Genomic DNA, 21,275 nt, shown 5'->3' on the forward strand with positions numbered 1-21,275 from the left:
ATGCTCTGTTGCCTGTGTCTATGTGCCTGTGGTTCTGTCAGTGTGATCATGTGATGTATCTGACCCCAGGAATGTGTCAATAAAGTTTCCCCTTCCTGGGACAATGAATTCACGGTGTTCTTATTTCAATTTCCAGGAGTGTATTTGGCCCGGTCACCTACAATGGACCACACGGTATACTAAAGTAAAATACACGCGGATTTCAGTCGAATTTTGCCCTCAAGAGGAGATCAGAAAAAGCGTTATCTCACAGTATTGTAATGTTCAGTTGGCTCTAATGAGGTTAGAGTATCACTTTCGCGCAGTAATCCTAGGTATCAGCTATTTATGTTGATGGAGCTAAATTCCTTTTCCAGGTGGCGGTGAGTGCCTGTTGGGCAGCGTCGACGGCTCTGGCGCTGTTCGCCACGTACGGGCTGCACCTCAGCTACCACAGGCCCTACAGCAGGCTGGAGGCTGCGCTGTTCGCCTCTCTGCGGCCGCTCGCCTGGTCTCTGTCCATCGCCTGGGTCATCTACGCCTGCGAAAAGGGACGCGCAGGTCAGTTGCTGGCACAAGTCATTCAGTAATAGTACCTCGCACTAACACTCCCTTACTTGAAACATGCTAATAATTATCTCAAAGCGCCAAAACAAAGCTGTAGAATTTGTCACACTACCACCTTGCATCCATAGCAAAAACAGACATAATGTCTGCAGGGATACCGCAATCACTTTTTATACAATGTTATTTATAATCCGTCTTGATTGCAAAAATGTTTATTCACATGACCGGTTTCGGTTCCTCTAGAACCATCTTCAGATCTGCGATTTCGGTTACAGGAGTAACCTGTCCACACTCAACAACCTTCACATGGTGTGTCACGAAAGTGCAGATCTGAAGATGGTTCTAGAGGAACCGAAACCGGTCATGTGAATAAACATTTTTGCAATCAAGTCGGATTATAAATAGTCTTCCATCCAGTTTCCTTTACAGATGTACTACACTTTCACAGAACCGTTTCAACAAATCTAGGTGTTCCACTCACCTTTTTCAATACTAATTTTACGTGTCTGTCCCATTTCACATCACATCTCGGTACTGCCAGTAAATACTAATACGATGTGACGTGCTCAATATGCTCACCACTAACACTGTAATCGGACACAGTCAGGTTATTTCTATATCTCCATCAACATCTCCATGGCTACTCTGCAAATCACACATAAGTGCCTGACAGAGGCTTCATCGAACCACCTTCTCACCAATTATCTGTTATTCCACTGGCGAACGGCGCGCGGAAGAAACGAACACTATATCCTTCCGTGGGAGTACTGATTTCCCTTATTTTATTATGATGATCGTTTCTCCTTATGGAGGTCGACGTCAACAAACTATTTTCGTATTCGGAGGAGAAAGTTGGTGACTGAACCTTCGTAAGAAGATACCGCCGCAACGAGAAACGCCATTGTTTTACTCATCTACATCCCAAATCCTGTATCCTCTCCGTGACACTCTCTCCCCCTATTTCTCGATAATACAAAACGTCCGCCGGCCGAAGTGGCCGTGCGGTTAAAGGCGCTGCAGTCTGGAACTGCAAGACCGCTACGGTCGCAGGTTCGAATCCTGCCTCGGGCATGGATGTTTGTGATGTCCTTAGGTTAGTTAGGTTTAACTAGTTCTAAGTTCTAGGGGACTGATGACGTCAGCAGTTGAGTCCCATAGTGCTCAGAGCCATTTGAACAAAACGTCCTGACCTTCTCTGAACTTTCTGCATGCACCCGTTAATCCTATCTGGTAAGGATCCCACACCACGCAGCAGTAATCCAAATGGGGACGCACAATCGTAATGTAGGCAAACTCTTCAGTAGATCTGTTGCGTCGTATAAGTGTCCTGTCAATACAACTCAGTCTTTGGTTCGTCATCCACCACAACATTTTCTGTGTATTCTTTCCAATTTAAGTTGTTCGTAACTGTAATTCCTAGATACTTAGTTGAATTTATGGCCTTTAGATTTGATTGATTTATCGTGTAACCGCAGTTTAACCGATTATTTTTAGCACTCATTACTTAGGATCAACTGACAATTTTCGCACCACACAGAAATCTTTTCTAAATCGTTTTGCAATTGGTTTTGATCTTTTGATAACTTAACTAAACGGTAAACGACAGCATTATCCACAGGCAGCCTAAGACGGCTACTCAGATTGTCTCCTAAATCATTTACACATATCAAAAAAAGTTTTGCATCACCTCGGTTCCGAGAGTTCTGGAACATGTACAGAAAATTGGTATAGAGATCAACATAAACATCATTTCCGTCTTTTCTATTGCTCATGAAAACCACACATTGCACGTTGTACCACCATACAGCGAGACCTTCAGAGGTCGTGGTGCAGATTGCTGTACACGCCGGTACCTCTAATACCCAGTAGCACGTCCTCTTGCATTGATACATGTCTGTATTCGACGTGGCATACTATCCACAACTTCATCAAGGCACTGTTGGTCAAGATTGTCCCACTCCTCATCGGCGATTCGGCGTAGACCACTCAGAGTTGTTGGTGGGTCATGTCGTCCATAAACAGCCCTTTTCAATCTATCCTACGCATGTTCGATACGGTTCATGTCTGGAGAACATGCTGGCCACTCTAGTCGAGAGATGTCGTTATCCTGCAGGAAGTCATTCACAAGATGTGCACGATGGGGACGCCAATTGTCATCCATGAAGACGAATGCCTCGCCAATATGCTGCCGATATGGTTGCACTATTCTTCGGAGGATGGCATTCACGTATGGTACAGCCGTTACGGCGCCTCCCATGACCACCAGTGGCGTACGTCGGCCCCACATAATGCCACCGCAAAACAGCAGGGTACCTCCACCTTGCTGCACTCGCTGGACAGAGTGTGTCTAAGTCGTTCAACCTGACCGGGTTGCCTCCAAACACATCTCCGACGATTGTCTGGTTGAAGTCATATGCGACAGTCATCAGTGAAGAGAACGTGATGCCAATCCTGAGTGGTCCATTCGGCTTTTGTGGGGCTCATCTGTACCGCGCTGCGTGGTGTCGTGGTTGCAAAGATGGACCACGCCATGGACGTCGGGGGTGAAGTTGCGCATCATGCAACCTATTGCGCAAAGTTTGAGTCGTAACATGACGTCCTGTGGCTGCACGAATAGTATTATTCAACATGGTGCCGTTGCTGTCAGGGTTCCTCCGAGCCATAATCCGTAGGCAGCGGTCATCGACTGCAGTAGTAGCCCCTGGGCGGCCTGGGCGAGGCATGTCATCGACAGTTCCTGGCTCTCTGTATCTCCTCCATGTCCGAACAACATCGCTTTGGTTCACTCCGAGACGCCTGGACACTTCCCTTGTTGAGAGCCCTTCCTGGCACAAAGTAACAATAAAGACGCGATCGAACATCAGTATTGACCGTCTAGGCATGGTTGAACTACAGACAACACGAGCCGTGTACCTCCTTCCTGGTGAAATGACTGGGACTGATCGGCTGTCGGACCCCCTCCGTCTGTTAGGCGATGCTTATGCATGATTGTTTACATCTTTCGGCGGGTTTAATGACACGTCTGTACCGTCAAAGGGACTAAAAAAATGGCTCTGAGCACTATGGGACTTAACTTCTGAGGCCATCAGTCCCCTAGAACTTAGAACTACTTAAACCTAACTAACCTAAGGACATCACACACATCCATGCCCGAGGCAGGATTCGAACCTGCGACCGCAGCGGTCGCGCGGTTCCAGACTGTAGCGCCTAGAACCGCTCGGCCACTACGGCCGGCGTCAAAGGGACTGTGTCAGTGATACAGTATCCGCAGCCAACGTCTATCTTCAGGAGTTCTGGGAACTGGGGTGATGCAAAACTTTTTTTTTTTTTGTTGATGTGTGTGTATAGATAACGAACAGCAGAGGGCCTTTATCACTCTCTTGGGGAACGCCAGAAATCGATTCTGTTTTACTCGGTGACTTTCCGTCATTTACTACGCACTGTAACATCTCTGACCGGAAATTACGAATCCAGTCGCGTAGCTGGAACGATAATCTGTAAGCACGAAGTCTGATTAAAAGCCGCTTGTGAAATATGGTGTCAAAAGCGTTCTGGAAATCTAGAAATACGGAATCAATTTGAAATCCCTTGTCAGTAGCATTCAAAATTTCGTGTGTATAAAGAGCTAGCTGCGTTTCACGAGAACGATATTTTCTAAATTCGTGTGGCTGTGTGTCAATAGACCGTTCTCTTCGAGGTAATTCACAATGTTCGAACACAATACAGGGTGTTACAAAAAGCTACGGCCAAACTTTCAGGAAACATTCCTCACACACAAAGAAAGAAAATATGTTATGTGGACATGTGTCCGGAAACGCTTACTTTCCATGTTAGAGCTCATTTTATTACTTCTCTTCAAATCACATTAATCATGGAATGGAAACACACAGCAACAGAACGTACCAGCGTGAATTCAAACACTTTGTTACAGGAAATGTTCAAAATGTCCTCCGTTAGCGAGGATACATGCATCCACCCTCCGTCGCATGGAATCCGATGCGCTGATGCAGCCCTGGAGAATGGCGTATTGTATCACAGCCGTCCATAATACGAGCACGAAGAGTCTCTATATTTGGTACCGGGGTTGCGTAGACAAGAGCTTTCAAATGCCCCCATAAATGAAAGTGAAGACGGTTGAGGTCAGGAGAGCGTGGAGGCCATGGAATTGGTCCGCCTCTACCAATCCATCGGTCACCGAATCTGTTGTTGAGAAGCGTACGAACACTTCGACTGAAATGTGCAGGAGCTCCATCGTTCATGAACCACATGTTGTGTCGTACTTGTAAAGGCACATGTTCTAGCAGCACAAGTAGAGTATCCCGTATGAAATCATGATAACGTGCTCCATTGAGCGTAGGTGTGAAGAACATGGGGCCCAATCAAGACATCACCAACAATGCCTGCCCAAACGTTCACAGAAAATCTGCGTTGATGACGTGATTGCACAATTGCGCGCGGATTCTCGTCAGCTCACACATGTTGATTGTGAAAATTTACAATTTGATCACGTTGGAATGAAGCCTCATCCGTAAAGAGAACATTTGCACTGAAATGAGGATTGACACATTGTTGGATGAACCATTCGCAGAAGTGTACCCGTGGAGGCCAATCAGCTGCTGATAGTGCCTGTACACGCTGTACATGGTACGGAAACAACTGGTTCTCCCGTAGCACTCTCAATACAGTGACGTGGTCAACGTTACCTTGTACAGCAGCAACTTCTCTGACGCTGACATTAGGGTTATCGTCAACTGCACGAAGAATTGCCTCGTCCATTGCAGGTGTCCTCGTCGTTCTAGGTCTTCCTCAGTCGCGAGTCATTGGCTGGAATGTTCCGTGCTCCCTAAGACGCCGATCAATTGCTTCGAACGTCCTCCTGTCGGGACACCTTCGTTCTGGAAATCTGTCTCGATACAAACGTACCGCGCCACGGCTGTTGCCCCGTGCTAATACATACATCAAATGGGCATCTGCCAACTCCGCATTTGCAAACATTGCACTGACTGCAAAACTACGTTCGTGATGAACACTAACCTGTTGATGCTACGTACTGATGTGCTTGATGCTAGTACTGCAGAGCAATAAGTCGCATGTCAACACAAGCACCGAAGTCAACATTACCTTCCTTCAATTGGGCCAACTGGCGGTGAATCGAGGAAGTACAGTACATGCTGACGAAACTAAAATGAGCTCTAACATGAAAATTAAGCGTTTCCAGACAAATGTCCACATAACATCTTTTCTTTATTTGCGTGTGAGGACTGTTTCCTGAAAGTTTGGCCGTACCTTTTTGTAACACCTGTAACAAATAAAAAATAAAATAAAATATATAATAATTTGTAATAATAATAATTGTTAGTTTGGATAAGTAATTGAGGGATTAAAATTTTAAGCCGTGAATTTGTCGAGCTTCGCACGTCCGAAGATGTACGGAACGTAGCCAGGGCTCATTATGCATTTTTTTTGTAGACAAAGCTCATATCTGACCTCAGCTTCAATCATGAAAATGGAGTGACTAAAACTACTAAAACAAAGAAAAGCATACGATTAAATAAAACATATATTCATTTTAACATATACATTGCGATATAAATGACACGTAAAATTCTATCTAAATAATTGCAGATAATTCACAAATGAGGGCGACTTATTAATTCTGCGCCTCTTTTCTGCAAATAAATTTCAAATGGCTTACTGTGGAGCCGCACAAAATAATATGTCCTCCTAAGACAACGAATGACATGAGAGTGATGATGCCTACTGGCTGTGACGAGAGAGCGGTGTTTATTGCTTTATTTTGCATTCTCTTGTCTTAAAAAATCGATACATATAATCTAAGTTAACTAAATTAAATATTGTCTGTGCTCGAGTGCAAATGGTTCCTTAAATACCCTGTATACGTTCCAGAATCCTGTTGCATATCGACGTTAATGATATGGGCCTGTAATTTAGTGAACTGCTCATAATGCTTTTCTTGAATATTGGCATGACCTGTGCAACTGTCCAATCTTTGGGTGCAAATCTTTCGTCGAGCGAGAGGTTGTATTGTTAAGTATGGAGCTGTTGCACTAGCACACTCTTGAAAGGAAACTAACTAGTAAGCAATCTGGGTTGGAAGGTATTATCTTGCATTCATCCCAGTTTAAAAAGGAGCTGTCATTCATTACACTAAGTACTTTCTTTATTTCATTAGGATCGTCCAACGACGATACCTTCCTCACTCTCTGATCAAAATTATCCGAACACCTATTACTAGACATTAATAAGAGGCGTGTCCACCATTCGCCATTATGATGGCTTGAATTCTACTGTGGGCATTTTTAATGAGGCGACTGAATGTCTGTGGGACAGAGAAGGTATTGACATTAGACACTGGGGTCTGGAGCCTATTCGACGATTTGACCCATCGCAAAGGTGTTCCATTGGGCAAAACTCGGTAATTTGGGAAGGCCAGTCCATTTCAAGAACGTTACTGTCCGCACCGCTGCCCCACACGTGTCGCTTTATGAGAGGATGCATTGTCATGTTGTTATATCGCCTCCGAACTATTCTTATACTATACGCTTTACACAGCTCTGCAAAATGTGTTCGTATCCTTCCGCATTTTGCGTTCTCTTAAGCATAATAGGAATAAAAATGGTGCACTTCACCTTACAACAAGTATTTTGCGGAGCTTAGTGCTAACCTTCACAAATACTGTAGTTAATATTATTTCTGCAGCCTTGAGAGCCAAACTGTCTGAATTGCCACGAATTTTGATTGATTTTAGCCGTAGCCTCTACCCTAAAGGGAAAACAGAGCAACAGAATTTTAATATGTGACCTCCAGAACGACCGATCAGAGGTAACACTTTGCAAAACATATCAAATAATTTTCTCTTACAGGGTTCACGATGTTAATTACAGGACATGTAGAAACGTGATGGCGAGCGCTTTGAGGCGAGATTTAACGAACTGTGTAGCTGCATTATTGTCAATTATTTCACAAATGGAGAGTACTCCTGAGACTATATTTACTAGGGACACACATAAAAACACCAATCCTATGGCTCCACAAGATCAAACAATACTAACGCTCCGATCATTTATCATCAAAGGGAAGAGTAGATTGAGGGAGCGCAACACGGACGCGCAATTACTCTCATACAAAAATTCGTAAGCAAAATTCGCCACTTTCCATTACTAACTGAGCCATCGAGGCCAGTTCGTGACTCATAGCAAAAAGAATCATGATAACCAATTGGGTGAACGTTGCAAGAAGTGCTTCGTGAGCGATCAGATACCGAATTCGGTTCAACTTCAGCTGCCTCGCCTCTGTATACAGAGAATGACAAAAGTTGGGGACGTGTTGACCAATCCCCAAACTGCTTCTCTTAGAAAGTGCAAGCGTTTGTTCCAATCAGATGACAGGAGAACAGATTTCCGCTTCTCTCGGCCTAAAATGTTCCATTCAGTTCAACGGCTGAAATTTTGAAGAACCGCATCCCAGTGCTCGGGTTCGAAAATAGCCAACCGCGAAGCTCCATCTCTGCAAAAGCGCAGCTCCGTCTGGCGATATAATGTCGCGCCGACCTGTCGCCACCGGAGCTGGCGTCGAAAATAGTGTTCAGCTGCGTTCCCAGGCTGCTACCACATAGCTAAACCAAGACCTTCCACCTGAATTTGCCTAGTTGTATGCATCTGTTATGACGCCCCCATTCACTCAAAATGAAGGAGCATCCATGCTTAGGACAGATGGTTATAGGTTCATGTTGCGCTGACGGTCGGTTGTCTTTAAAGGCGTCCTCGCACGGGACGTGAGGACTCGCGTGGACGAGGAGCTGGTGACGGCACAGCGGGGAATTCCACGTTCCCCTACACTGCGGAGCTTGAAATGAAGAAGCTGGCATGTCCGATATTTGCCCCGTGGAGAGGAACGTGACCAGTAACAGGCGACATCGTTTTACCTCACAAGCAGAACTTACGAGCCGCCATATTGTACTGAGTTGAACTACATATTTGGCGGGTTTTCTTTATCATAGAGTACGTGGTATGAATATAAGCTGTTTCAAAGTATCAGCAAACTGAGAATCTGTCGAAAACGCATTTTAGCTACAACTGGTCGTAATAAAGTGACAAGAAACTATATATAGGTAGATAAAGGCTTCCTGTATTTCATGTTTTTATTGTTACAACATGTGTGCTACGAAAGTTTACCGTTTATTGCTACGGCACAATGATGATCCATCAAAAGCGCATCGTATGGATACAATTTGTCGTAGTAAAGAATCAAATAATGACTTTTGTAGATACAGTCTTTAAACAGTGTATACCATAAAAGTAGCCGTGTCTGCCATGGTGAAGCCGTAACTAAGCTGATAGCGTCGTAAGCTGCATGCACTCCTTCCAAAAATTTATTTTCAGCTTCGTTTTCTAAAAGATTCTGGGTCTTTGTTAATGGTTAAATAGAAACACGTGGGGCGTTCAATAAGTAATGCAACACTTTGTTTCTCAAAGCAGGTAGATTCTGGGTCTTTGTTAATGGTTAAATAGAAACACGTGGTGCATTCAATAAGTAATGCAACACTTTGTTTCTCAAAGCAGGTCGGTTTTGTTTTTTTCGGGATTCTACAACACATATTTTTCCTCATTCTTTTGGCTACAAAACCCTAACTTTCAAAACAGTCTCCGTTCAATGCGATGGCGTTATGCCACCTTACAGAGGTCTGTACTCGTATGCCCACATGATACCACTACAATGGTCGATGTCGGAGCCAATGTCATGCTGCACAAATAACTGCATCAAACATTGTCACGATCAGCCTCGTACACAAGCAATTCTGCGCAGATGGTCCTTCGTTGCTCTTTATGGACTTCTGTCAGGCGGCGAGGAATCCAGGGCGCACACGCCTTTGAGTACCACAGTTGGTGGTCAAGTGTGTCAACGCCACTAACAGAGATGTTCAGTTAAGCAGCGAGGTGTTTCATTGCAATCCGTCAATGTCCACGAATAACAGTGTCCGCACATTCCAACATTGCAGGAGTCACAGCTGTGTATGGCCGGCCGCCATGAGGCAGATCGGACAGGTTTGTGCGATCTTGCTGCGATGACGACAGACGCCTCGCCCAACGACTCACCATGCATTTGTTGACCGTCAGGTTTCCATAGACATTCACCCAGCGCCTGTGGATATATTTTACAGGCGCTATTTTGAAAGCGACGATAGCGCCGCTATCTATCGGAACTTCATGAAACTAGAGCGGCTAAAGAGGGAATATTCTACGACGACTCACGACAAAATGTGTTGCATTAGTTATTTGAACGCTCTTCGTATTACCTGCAGCAGTAGAAGTTAAATTTTATAAATAATGTATTTGCTGCAATTCTTGTTGCAAAGACCAACAACTGGAATGTTTCCCCAGTGCCGAGAAATCTTAACGTAACTGTCAGTCTATGTCAGAAAGCAAATACAAGTTACACACAGGAAGTTTTTACTCTTCTGAAACTTTTTGTGAAATGTACATAAACTTATCTCTTGGTTTTATGGACTTCCTCATGTTTGTATCCTTTCAGTAATATCTTTTTCAATGATGGTGAGCAGCTTCGAAAAAATCTCCCCTTCCATTCAAATGAAATTACGAAACGAATCTCGATTTTGAAATCTATGTTACTTCAGAATGATGATAGTCGACGCAACATCGAGAATATGGATATTTTGCATCTGCACACTGACATTGGACGATATAACTATATTCAGTTTAAAAACGAAAATGGGATGAGGATTCAATTGAGTTAACGAATAACTTCCACTAGTGTGGTACACATTTCAGATCATAGTACAGCATTATTCGCTACATTAGTATTGGGACAAGGGCGGTACGACACCAAAGTACCGTTATCCAAGATGGCGGCGATGACTTCATCAACTGACGTCAGTTGATGACATCATCCAAGATGGCGTCTGTGACGTCAGTTGATCCAAGATGGAAGCCATGACGTCAGCTGATGATGCAAGTACCATTACCCAAGATGGCGGGATATTTGAATTTTGGCGGGAAAGTGCCACACCCCCACACCCCCAAAAAATGGTGGTAAGTTCAAATTCCAAGAGCATAATGCACCACACCACGGTTATCTCTACTAAGCAAAGAAAATCACAGGAGGATAGCTCACTTGGGCTACCTCCACTAACCTAAGTCACCCGAACGCCACTTCTTCCTACGAACTGGTGCCAAGTTTAAATTTTCACAGTAAACAAAATTCAATTCGCCTATCTACTAAGCTAAGAAAATGGCGCAAAAGAAAGGACACTTTTACTAACCTCACACACCCGACCACCACCTCCTCATATGGATTCGTGGGAGAAAAGGACTTGAAGATATGTCTTTATTATTCAAACAATTTCATGTAGGTGTGTTTGCCACTGAGTCCAGAGCCCAACTGGCTTAGTACACATCGCCACCACCAGAGGACACTCTCATGACATCAGGTGATGACACAAGTACCGTTATTCAAGATAGGTGCATACATTTTGCTTGCCACGTGACCTAGTTCATATCGCCACCACCAGAGGGCGCTACTGTGACGTCAGGTGATGGCGGAAGTACCATTATTCAAGATGGAGGCATACAATGTGTTCACCACGAGGCCTAGTACATAGTAACGCCACCAGAGTGCGCTACTGTGAACTTGGAAGAATTTTCGTGAATGCCCCGCCCATCTGGACTTGGAAGGAAATAGTTAAACTCTCCACCACGATCCTCAACCGACTGCCATGTACCTTTACCAACCCATGTTGTCAGGCTAACGTACACTAGCATGCACTAACGTGCACAGTACACGATGTAATAAAAGATAGTGGGGGAAAATGGCGGGAAAACGACTCTGCCTATGCTAAATGTAAGTCTTAATTAATTTGCAAACAATCTCTCCACCACAAGATCTAGACTCCAACTGACCTACTACACATTACTGCCACCAGAGGGTACTGTCATCTCTCCTGTGACCTAATCCCAGATGGTGGTCTGCAGAGGAAAAATGGCGCGAAGATGACTCAGGTTGCGCTGGGCTGCTTGGGAGAGTAAGGAATGATTGTACTCTATTTAGGTTGGAACATTTTATTTAGCGATTGAGTATATTTATCACACTAACTCGAAACACTCGCCCTAATGTGCTTGGGGTCACAATACACAGTCTGCAGACACGCAAACAACTCCTAATTTTCCGAAATAATTTCAGTACATACCTGCAAACTGCTTCTAAATAATGCAGCACAGTGATCTGTAGACATGCTCAGTACTCATAAACTGGCCAAATAGCGCATGGCACAGCCTACAGGCCAGCTCGCAAAATAATGCAATCAAAGCGCGCAAGCACTGCCCCCCCCCCTCCCCACACCACCAGACCAGGAAGTGAGCGGCCGTCTGCTGTCAAACCACACACAGGCCCCTGCTCGGGTCCTGCAAGCATTAGGTGGCCACATCCGTTTCATACTTGATTTCTCAGAAATTCCTATCCAAATACGTGTTCACCTAGACACAGGTCCTGGAGCGACTGGCCAGGGACGTGCGCACTGTCACAGTCATGAGCCACCGCCGAACACAGGTGAAAGCTGCCTCTTGGCGCCATTGATGACGCGATCAGATAGGAGTGAAGACTTATTTACAGACCACAGACACTCCAAGTTGGGCCGCGTGCGTGGGTTCGTCGCTACCCTCCCTATAACTGTAGTCCGGTGAAGACGCTGCAAAAATCCATTCCAGAATAGCACAAGCTGCTTTCTCCTTAGCAAATCTGATGGACCATGCGTGACGTGTGGTTGACGGTTTGCTGCACGTAGCTACTTACCATCGTAAGTGCATCTAGCAATGTTCTCAATGTTATAATGAAGCCACATTGCTATCTAAAATAATAACCAAGTCGAACTCTAGTAAATTGCACAGTCCCCCAGAAATACATAACGTGCGCTTTTGTAGGAGTTTTCGTGTTGTATCAGCTTGTATGCACGGAAATTCCTGCCCTAACATAACTTCTTTACGACAATAACGCACAATAACGTCGAACGCAGTCTTCCTTGCGGACCTAACGTGGTACCCACTCCATCACGTGCTACCTTTCCTGCTCTCAACATACGTAAATGTTCTCACCGTTGTGTAGAGGCTCCTATATCCCAGCACAAAGGATGTGATTGAATCGAGCATTATGATTGGCTATTGTCGAATTTACCCGCCGAATTTCTGATACCGCCGATATCTAGGCACTGTCCGCCCTTTTTTCCTTCTGCAGACGAGACTTTCAGCGGTTATTTTATACAGATCGCCATATTGCACTGAAAGTTAAATCATACAAACTACCATACACATCGTCAAATAAGGAATGACACACAGCCATCCTCTCTACTCTTGCCATAACATAAACCAGGTAACTTTACAATGCAGTATATACACATTTTACACAATGTAAGCCACAGTAACTTTACAATACAATATATACAAATTTTACACAAACAGCGCAGTTATCTTTTATACCTGTACAGCACCCGAAAAAATTATGGAATGCCTACACTCACACAGGCTATATATACATCACGATGCTCCACAGTCCTAGGGAAGCGCCGTCAGCCTTTTCATTCTTTCTACAGACTTGACATTCAGCGCCATACAAAATCATCCCTTTTACATAAGAGCACCCTCAGCGGACCGAAGTCGCTCTCAGAACTTCTACAAATTCGAGATCGTTTCCTCTCGGCACAAACGCGTTACTGTTTCTGCTCTGAACCTAATCTCTTTTCTACAGACATCTCCAGACTCGGGGATTACAAGAACACACTTATTTTCACCATAATATCATACCATTTTCGCCGACATCACGCACTAGGCAGCATCCTACCGATCGCTAGCGCAACATAATTTACAAGATATAGACTGTAAATTATTTCTATACAAACGCCAAACTTTAGCGAGGTCCAGCGTGCTGTAAACCACTCAGTAACTAGAAACAAATGAAGTAAATCGATTTTCCCACTCTCGTATGCCGAAATCGGCGATGTAACAGATTCCAAATCATTCCTATAATTTACAAGCCAACTAAGGTCTTTCCTATGTCTAGAAAACAGGAAAACGTGTCTGCCACACACCACAATCGATCTTCTCTCAACCAAATAAAAGCGCGAAATGTGCAGAAGAAATCAACTGAACAATTCACATGGGAGGGAATAACGGTCCAGCGCAAACGCAACATCTTCTCAAATTTCCACTTGATTACGAAAGCCACCCAACACATACTAAGTATTAGTTCGCTATTTGGTCGTCTAGAGGACGGAAAAGTTAACTCACGTACATTCCTACAATCCAACAGGCCTCTGAATTCGGACAGCTGTTGCAGTTAATGGGAAACATTAATCATTCCCACCACAGGCCATGCATGCACGGAATCATTCTAGAAAACCTGTCACAAATATATTGTATCATTATACTCACAATTAAATGTTACGATCGCAGTCTCAATTGAACAGCACTCGACAAGGAGCGAAGCATCAGAAATACACCCTGCTGTCGGCAGTAGCTCTGGAAATAGAAATATCACTACCTTTCTTATCATTTGACATACTCTTCCCTTTGCTATCACAGTACCCCAAGTCAAAACCATACTCTCCTTACGACTGGACATAGTCATTTCTGTTCCACAAACACATACTTTATAAACCTGGTGCTCAAATGCGAACATATGAGCCACACACCACAACTACTAAGTAAAATACTTCCTCAATAACTAATTGCCCACGATACGAAATAATACTGATCGAAAATCAACCACGGGTGGCCATGTCTCTCATGTTTTTCTTGCAAGTGCGACCATTGTGCCTTAGAAAGAGAGACGTAATTGGCCTGATGTTAAAGAAAAATCCGATCGCAGCAACTACCGTATGTTACTATCACAAGCGATCTTCGTTCTACAGGCGCACACAAGTATCCAGGTTAAAAGCTATACCCACTTTACGAATCTAGATACGACATTACCTCTGAATGAGATGGTTTTTTTCCGGACAAATACCATGACGGTGATCGTAGGAGGGTGTAAGCCCACGATGCACCCTCGAGATAAAATTACCGCATTTTGAAAGTGATTTGGCTAAGGAACATAGTATGTAAGCGGTATTTGACACTCTCTCAAACAGATAATTCTATACTATTTCTAGCCCATTCTGTCTCGATACCATGTCATAGATTCTGCTATATATCCACTGAGTTATAGGCGATGACTGATTCAGAAGGAACACAAACAGTGGTAGTAGATGATGTGCCGATTGAGGTCAAATAAAATGTACACTAACTTTTTCAGCTCTCTAGTCTTACGCTATCCTCTAGAAATGATGTCCATCATTTGGAATCAGGTCATTCCATTCAAGCACATACCTACAACGGATCACACCCATGAGTGAATCATATTTCTGGCACTAACATATCTCGAAACGAGTCACCTTCCTCAAACCTGTCTGCTATAGTAAAATTACAACCTGGTCTTAGTCATCCCCTACGCATCTTGTATCCACGCCCATTTCTACGGCTTCGCTCATGTTATCACTCCATTTTAAGCCGTAAATGACCAGAAGTTGGAGAAAGACAGATCCACCACCTTCTGCACCCTATGTAGAAACAGAACGATCTGAATCAGTGCAGCAGGAGCAGGTTTTGACCATTCGATGGAAATGCGCACATTGTGGTACGACCCCAAACTACATACAAGTACCACAGATCCGCGTCCATTCAAATCAATCAGCCCAACATGCTATCATCGTTATTCTCGACCCCCCCCCCCCCCCCCAACATAGAAAAATTACGAACTATAGAAGTTCCACTAGCTTCATCTGATATAGAAGTCACATAGGCATTGATGCCGAAGCAATGACGCAGACCTGCGGTGGGCCTCCAGGACGGAGAAAGAGATTTTGCAACGCTCATCCCAGAATAGCGAAGCGTGCAGCCCTCCAAGCATTCCTAACAGTATACCCAATCCCTCACCGAATCCACACCTTAAATTGCTTCTGCTACTGCCGCCTATTAAATATACAGACACCGCAGAGGCCACTATAAAGTTTGATCACCTACACTCTAGGCGAATGATCGTATCCCACAGACTATACTAAGTCACAAGAGATGCTCCCTCTGGTCCTAGTTCAAACATTGTTTTCTAACACGCTTTCGTACAATGCCAAACATATCGTTTCTCTGCCACGACTTCGAGGGCAGTGTCAGGTTCTAACCTGACATTGAGAAGTTCTGATCCACGGCCTTCCGCAGATAACTAGACGTTGCATGATGTAAATCAAATTCTTACGGCGGATAGCATAACACGTCACACACCGGTTGATTTTAAATAAAACAGTTACAACATAAGCAAACTCGAACAGTTGTACTGCGTTGGCGTAGGTCTCCAAACTACAGTTCGAAGGTCATTCACGAGCTCTATATTTAGACTCTTCTCTCACACTGACGTAATAGCTGATGACTCCGCATTCCCTTTCGGCTGATTTCTCATATTGCATTCATGTACGCGGTCGGTGTTTTGGTGCTATCCACCCCAGAAGTTGCTGTCCATCCACCAAAACTTTTTCCCAACTCAAACAAGCGATATCAGTCAATCATTATCTGGTAGCCAGTGCATGGATGGGATGGATAAGACACCATCCATGCACTCTAATAATAAGCATCATAGTTCATAGTGTGAACAATTTTACAGTAACTTCAGCGCTGCCCAGTGATGTGACAGCATGTTTTCCTAGTATGAGTATCATAGCTAAACCACCCCTTCTCCACTTTGCGAGTATCAGTGCGAAAATGTATAGATGACTGTGCAGTACATCCATTCAATGTTAATTCTCGAACAAATAAATAATCAAAGTATACCAGACAGCCCTCCACATATTTCTATCACCTCAAACATAATGTTTAATTTACGATCTATCTCTCTCTGGATATGGGAGTCACAAAGCATTCTCGATGTCTTAGGGTAAAATTAGAGAGTGAAAAACCCTCCTCACACTGTCATTGACCAACACGCATTGCAACACCTTTAGCGAATTAATCTGCAACAGACCAGAAAAGACCGCTACACTCCACCTCGAGTGAATGAATGGAGCTTTCCGAGTCCTCTCCAATCTCGAGATGCGTCCATGTCGAGAGCTTAGCACTCCTTATCGATGTATAGTAGTAGATTTCAAAGTGCCATGATGTAATATCAGACAGTTAAGAAGAACAAGAAAGGAATGATTTTTATAGGCGATGGAGCTCCAGACAGATGGAGTTCGGCGCATTTTTACGTAAATCAACCGAGCTATCAACTCTAAAGTACTGCTCTAAGAGTCTAGGATCGGTACCTGGAATGTATTGGTAAGAGAGAACATAAACACACGCACTCCTAAGGCTACATCGTTCTGCACTCAAAACGGGCCTATAGTGTTATATCACCTGCGTTTCCGACCTATCAGACGTATGGAACGCAGCGTTGTTAATATTAATTTGTGAGAAATATAATTCAACCTCAGTACATACATCCTCCTTCCCGGTTTCTCGACGAAAAACTATGTTATCGAACCGTAAAACACCTGCTCTATGAGATACGAGCACAATACAGCTTTCCAGAGACGTATAGTGTCCACTGTTAACATCCGAACACCGTTCAGGAATTATACAATGACTGCATCAAACCTATATAAAATTATCGTTAGTAGCAGGGGATACATCCTACATGGAAACAAATAAACGCATAGCAGGAGCGTCCGAAGTGTGAAAATTATAACTCAGTCCATCACTAACTCTGTAAACAACACATCTGTCGGGCAAATGTGTACATGGGGAATGCAACGCATCACAAGCTCCTATCGCTAACTTAGTTATGACGCTGATGTCTCGATTTTACACCCAAGTTGCGATAGGGGGGATGGAATACATCACATAAATCAAAGATCGTTTAGAGCAATGTGTCAAGGTTGATCACATATGAGATGGAAGTCCTCTGATGACCGACATATTTACCATTAACGATCGCAAGTAGACAGTGCTTTAAAGGCATACAGAACACGTGGCTGTAAACGAGTAGAACGCAGGCTATGTCACGCGACTGTTGCATCCGGACAGAACAAGGGAAAAAAAATTGACCTACAGCAACTTCTCCTTCTCTAGAATGAATCAGTCAACCATTAAATCGTACTTCGCTACAGCTCTATCTGAATCCATCACCCGTCCACTCTCTGTTATCTTTTAACGCAGATGCAAGTAAGTTTAGAGGCCACAGCGGCCGGCATAGCATTTAGTCTCACTACAACAACCTGATCAACACTAATCCCTGTATCCATCATGACGCTCCATATTAGCTCAGGAATATTTGTTGCAAAAAGGTCAAATATGTTCTTGCAACCATTTACACTTCGAGTAGTCTCCTGAACTAATTGTTCTAAATAACTAAATAATTTTCTGAGAACGCATTGAGAACGTAGTCGGACGATACCTAGCAGCGACTTTGAACATGTATTTTCGCCATCGTATCGAGGGTAGATTGAAGTCACCACCAACTGTAATTGTACCAATGGGGTACCTACTTGAAATGAAACTCAAGTTTTCTTTAAACTCTTCAGAAACTGTATCATCCGAGTCAGAGGTGGGGGGGGGGGGGGGGAGAGAAGGTAAAAGGAATCAATTATTAATTTCTGGTGGCCAAGTATAACTTCTACCTAACTATCTACTTCAATTTCACTACAAAGTAAACTACCTCTGACAGCAATAAACACTCCAGCACCAACTGTGTTTAATCTATCCTCTCTGTACACCGCTTGGTTCTTTTTATAAATTTCGTTTGAACGTTTTTTCAGCCTTAGCCAACTTTCCGTGCCTATAACGATTTAAGCTCCAGTGCTTTCTCTTAGTATTTGGAGCTCTGGCTTCGTCAGCCACAGATATCCTTCGAAACATGTTCGTCAGATAAAACAGGCAGGCTCTGCAATCGGCCTCGCGGAAGTCTTTCGCCACCTCCCATACTTTGCAGCGACCTCCCACTCGCCCACGAGTGAGGGATCAACCTCAACAGCCTCAACCTTTGTGACAGAAACCAACACTGCCTGGAACTGTGCGCGAGGGTCATCAACTCAGCTCACATGTGGACGGCGCAGTCACAGTCCCTATTCATAGCAAAGACAGCAGAATTGAACCTCACATAGTTATGAGAACAGAAGACAGTGCCCAGTAAGCTCACTGACACGTAATAAATTAAAAGGGTAAATTAGTATCCACAAAGATAACTGGAAGTAAGTTGCTCCTGTTTGAAGCTCATAAGTATGGTCTGCACCAGTAAATTTCAGTGCACTCAGTAGAAGGTCAGTTGATGGGATGGCGTGCAAATTTCGGCCTTCGTCGCCGATGAACAGTAGTCAGCCTGACTTGATGGACCAAGCACTTGCTTCTGAGGTCCATAAGCAGCAACAGCCTCAACCTTTGTGACAGAAACCAACACCGCCTCGAGCTGTGCACAAGGGTCATCAACTCCGCTCGCATGAGGACGGCGCAGTCACAGTCCCTATCCATAGCAAAGACGGCAGAATTGTACCTCACATAGTTATGAGAACAGAAGACTGTGCCCAGTAAGCACAGTTGATAGCCACTTGCTTCAATTGGGCGGTCAGTTGTTCAGCAATTGCACGTCTATTCGTCTGTACACATTTCTGCAGCTGTCGTTCACCCCTGTCATCTATGGCCTGTGCTGCATCACGGCTGGCTCGGTGCCAGTTTTGTATAGTCTCATTTTGCCGTACACGGTACACTTTTACAGCGGTGGCACGCCAAAGTTAGGCCTTTCGAAAATGCTTCCATCCTTGCCCCAAAAGCCAATGATCAGACTCTTCTGGACGTCAAATAAATCACTCCCTCTCTGCATTACAGAAAGTGCGCTGATATGAAACTTCCTGGCAGATTAAAACTGTGTACCGGATTGAGACTCGGACTCGGGACCTTTGCCTTTCGCGGGCCAGTGCTCTACAAACTGAGCAACCTAAGCACAACTCGCGACCCCTCGTCACAGCTTCAATTCTGCCAGTACTTCGTCTCCTTGTTTCCGAGAGTGCTAGATCTTCAAGGATCACAGGAGAGCTTCTGTGAAGTTTGGAAGGTAGGAGACAAGGTACTGGCAGAATCGAAGCTGTGAGGACAGGTCGTGAGTCGTGATTGGGTAAAGCACTTGCCCGCGAAAGGCAAAAGTTTCGAGTTCGAGTCTCGGTCCGGCACACAATTTTAATCTGCCAGGTAGTTCATCTCAGCGCAGTCCGCTGCAGAGTGAACATCTCATTCTATAAAGATTACAGCACTCCCCGCATCCTCCTGATAGGTGTCTAGCGCTGCCACATGCCGTCTGTAAGTGGTTACTGAGTTTTGACATCGAACTTAAGCGATGATGACATTAAAGTTATTGGACTGAGTAGTTTCTTTATGCACTTTGAAAAACTGTGTTTGTGCACTTAGCTCTGTTATACACGATATCTGAGGTAATGTTCACTAGCCATACTTCTCCGAGATCACCAGCATACCTAGAATTACATTCCAAAAACTGAACAACGGGCTACTACGAAACGTAAGATCACACCAACGGAAAATGATAAATAATTGTACTGAGCTGTCCTTATCGCGAAGCTTGGTTTGAACACCGCATTGCTTTACTAGACGTAGCCCTAGTGGAAGTCGGACTTTCTTGACATACTTTGTCTTTCAATCTGTCTTACCCAGGCAGCTACAAGGGGATCTACAACTCTGACAATTGGCTTAGGTGGAATTTTTTCCGTGCAGAAAACATTGCAGAGGCGATACAAGGGGTAAATGACAGAAAAATTATAGGATGGACTGTGGGGTGAACCCCAGGCTTTAGGATTTCTAATACGGTACTAACCTACAGAGACACCGAGGATCCCTCAAAAATCTTAGACATAATTAAATGAGTATCCGGCGTTTGCCTCCGTATGTGTTTATTCCAACCTTCTATCAGTTCATCTCCTCCTTACACTCTCTCTATGCAACCCTGCTCTCTCCCCTAACTACCTGTCTCCTCCTCTCCTCTCTCTGTCCATCCCCTCCTCTCTCCTGCCTCTGTTCATCTCCCCTTCCTCCTCTCCCTGTCCATCTGCTCTGGCGCCCTCTCGCATCCATCTCCTACTCCCTTCTTTCTCTGTCCACCTCCTCCTCTTGCGCCTTCCCCTTTCTCTGTCCATCTCCTCCTCCTGCCTTTCTATGTCCATCTCTTCCTTCCTGCTCTCTATCTGTCCAACTCCTCCACACCCTCCCCCACTTCTCTCTCTCCACGTTATCACTTCTACCCCAATACAATATTCCTTTTTTTATCTCCGTCGCAACAGTATGTCTTTCAAGACAGTAAGCATCATGTTTACCAAGTTCGGTTGAAATCCGTACAAGGGTCTGGGGGCTTTTTATCCATGGCTTTGCCCGCATGCGCAAGTGTCACATATATTTAAAGTACTTCGGACTTCCTCGGTAGCTGCACGGTCAGCTCAGCGGCTTGCTAACCAAAGGCACCTGGATTCGATTCCCGTCCGGGTGAGAGATTTTTCTCTGCTTGTGGACTGGATGCTGTGTTGTCCTTGCATTCGTATCGTCATAAATGATATTCCATTGTTGAGACGGCTGTATGGGCACATCGCGAAAGGCAATTTGAAAAAAAGAAGAACGTATTTCAAACATATTTCTACACATATTTTA

At 44.4% G+C, this 21,275-nt stretch overlaps 1 protein-coding gene across 1 annotated transcript in view; it reads left to right on the plus strand.

Moving 5' to 3' along the window:
- LOC124805647 (nose resistant to fluoxetine protein 6-like) overlaps nt 1-21,275 on the plus strand; it is a 179,796-nt gene that overhangs the window by 124,861 nt on the left and 33,660 nt on the right. Inside the window, exon 6 of the mRNA XM_047266213.1 lies at nt 357-540. Coding sequence (XP_047122169.1) covers nt 357-540 — 184 coding nt within the window. The remainder of the gene's footprint in view (nt 1-356; nt 541-21,275) is intronic.

The sequence above is a fragment of the Schistocerca piceifrons genome, chromosome 7 (genome assembly GCF_021461385.2).
Source record: "Schistocerca piceifrons isolate TAMUIC-IGC-003096 chromosome 7, iqSchPice1.1, whole genome shotgun sequence".
Taxonomy (NCBI): domain Eukaryota; kingdom Metazoa; phylum Arthropoda; class Insecta; order Orthoptera; family Acrididae; genus Schistocerca; species Schistocerca piceifrons.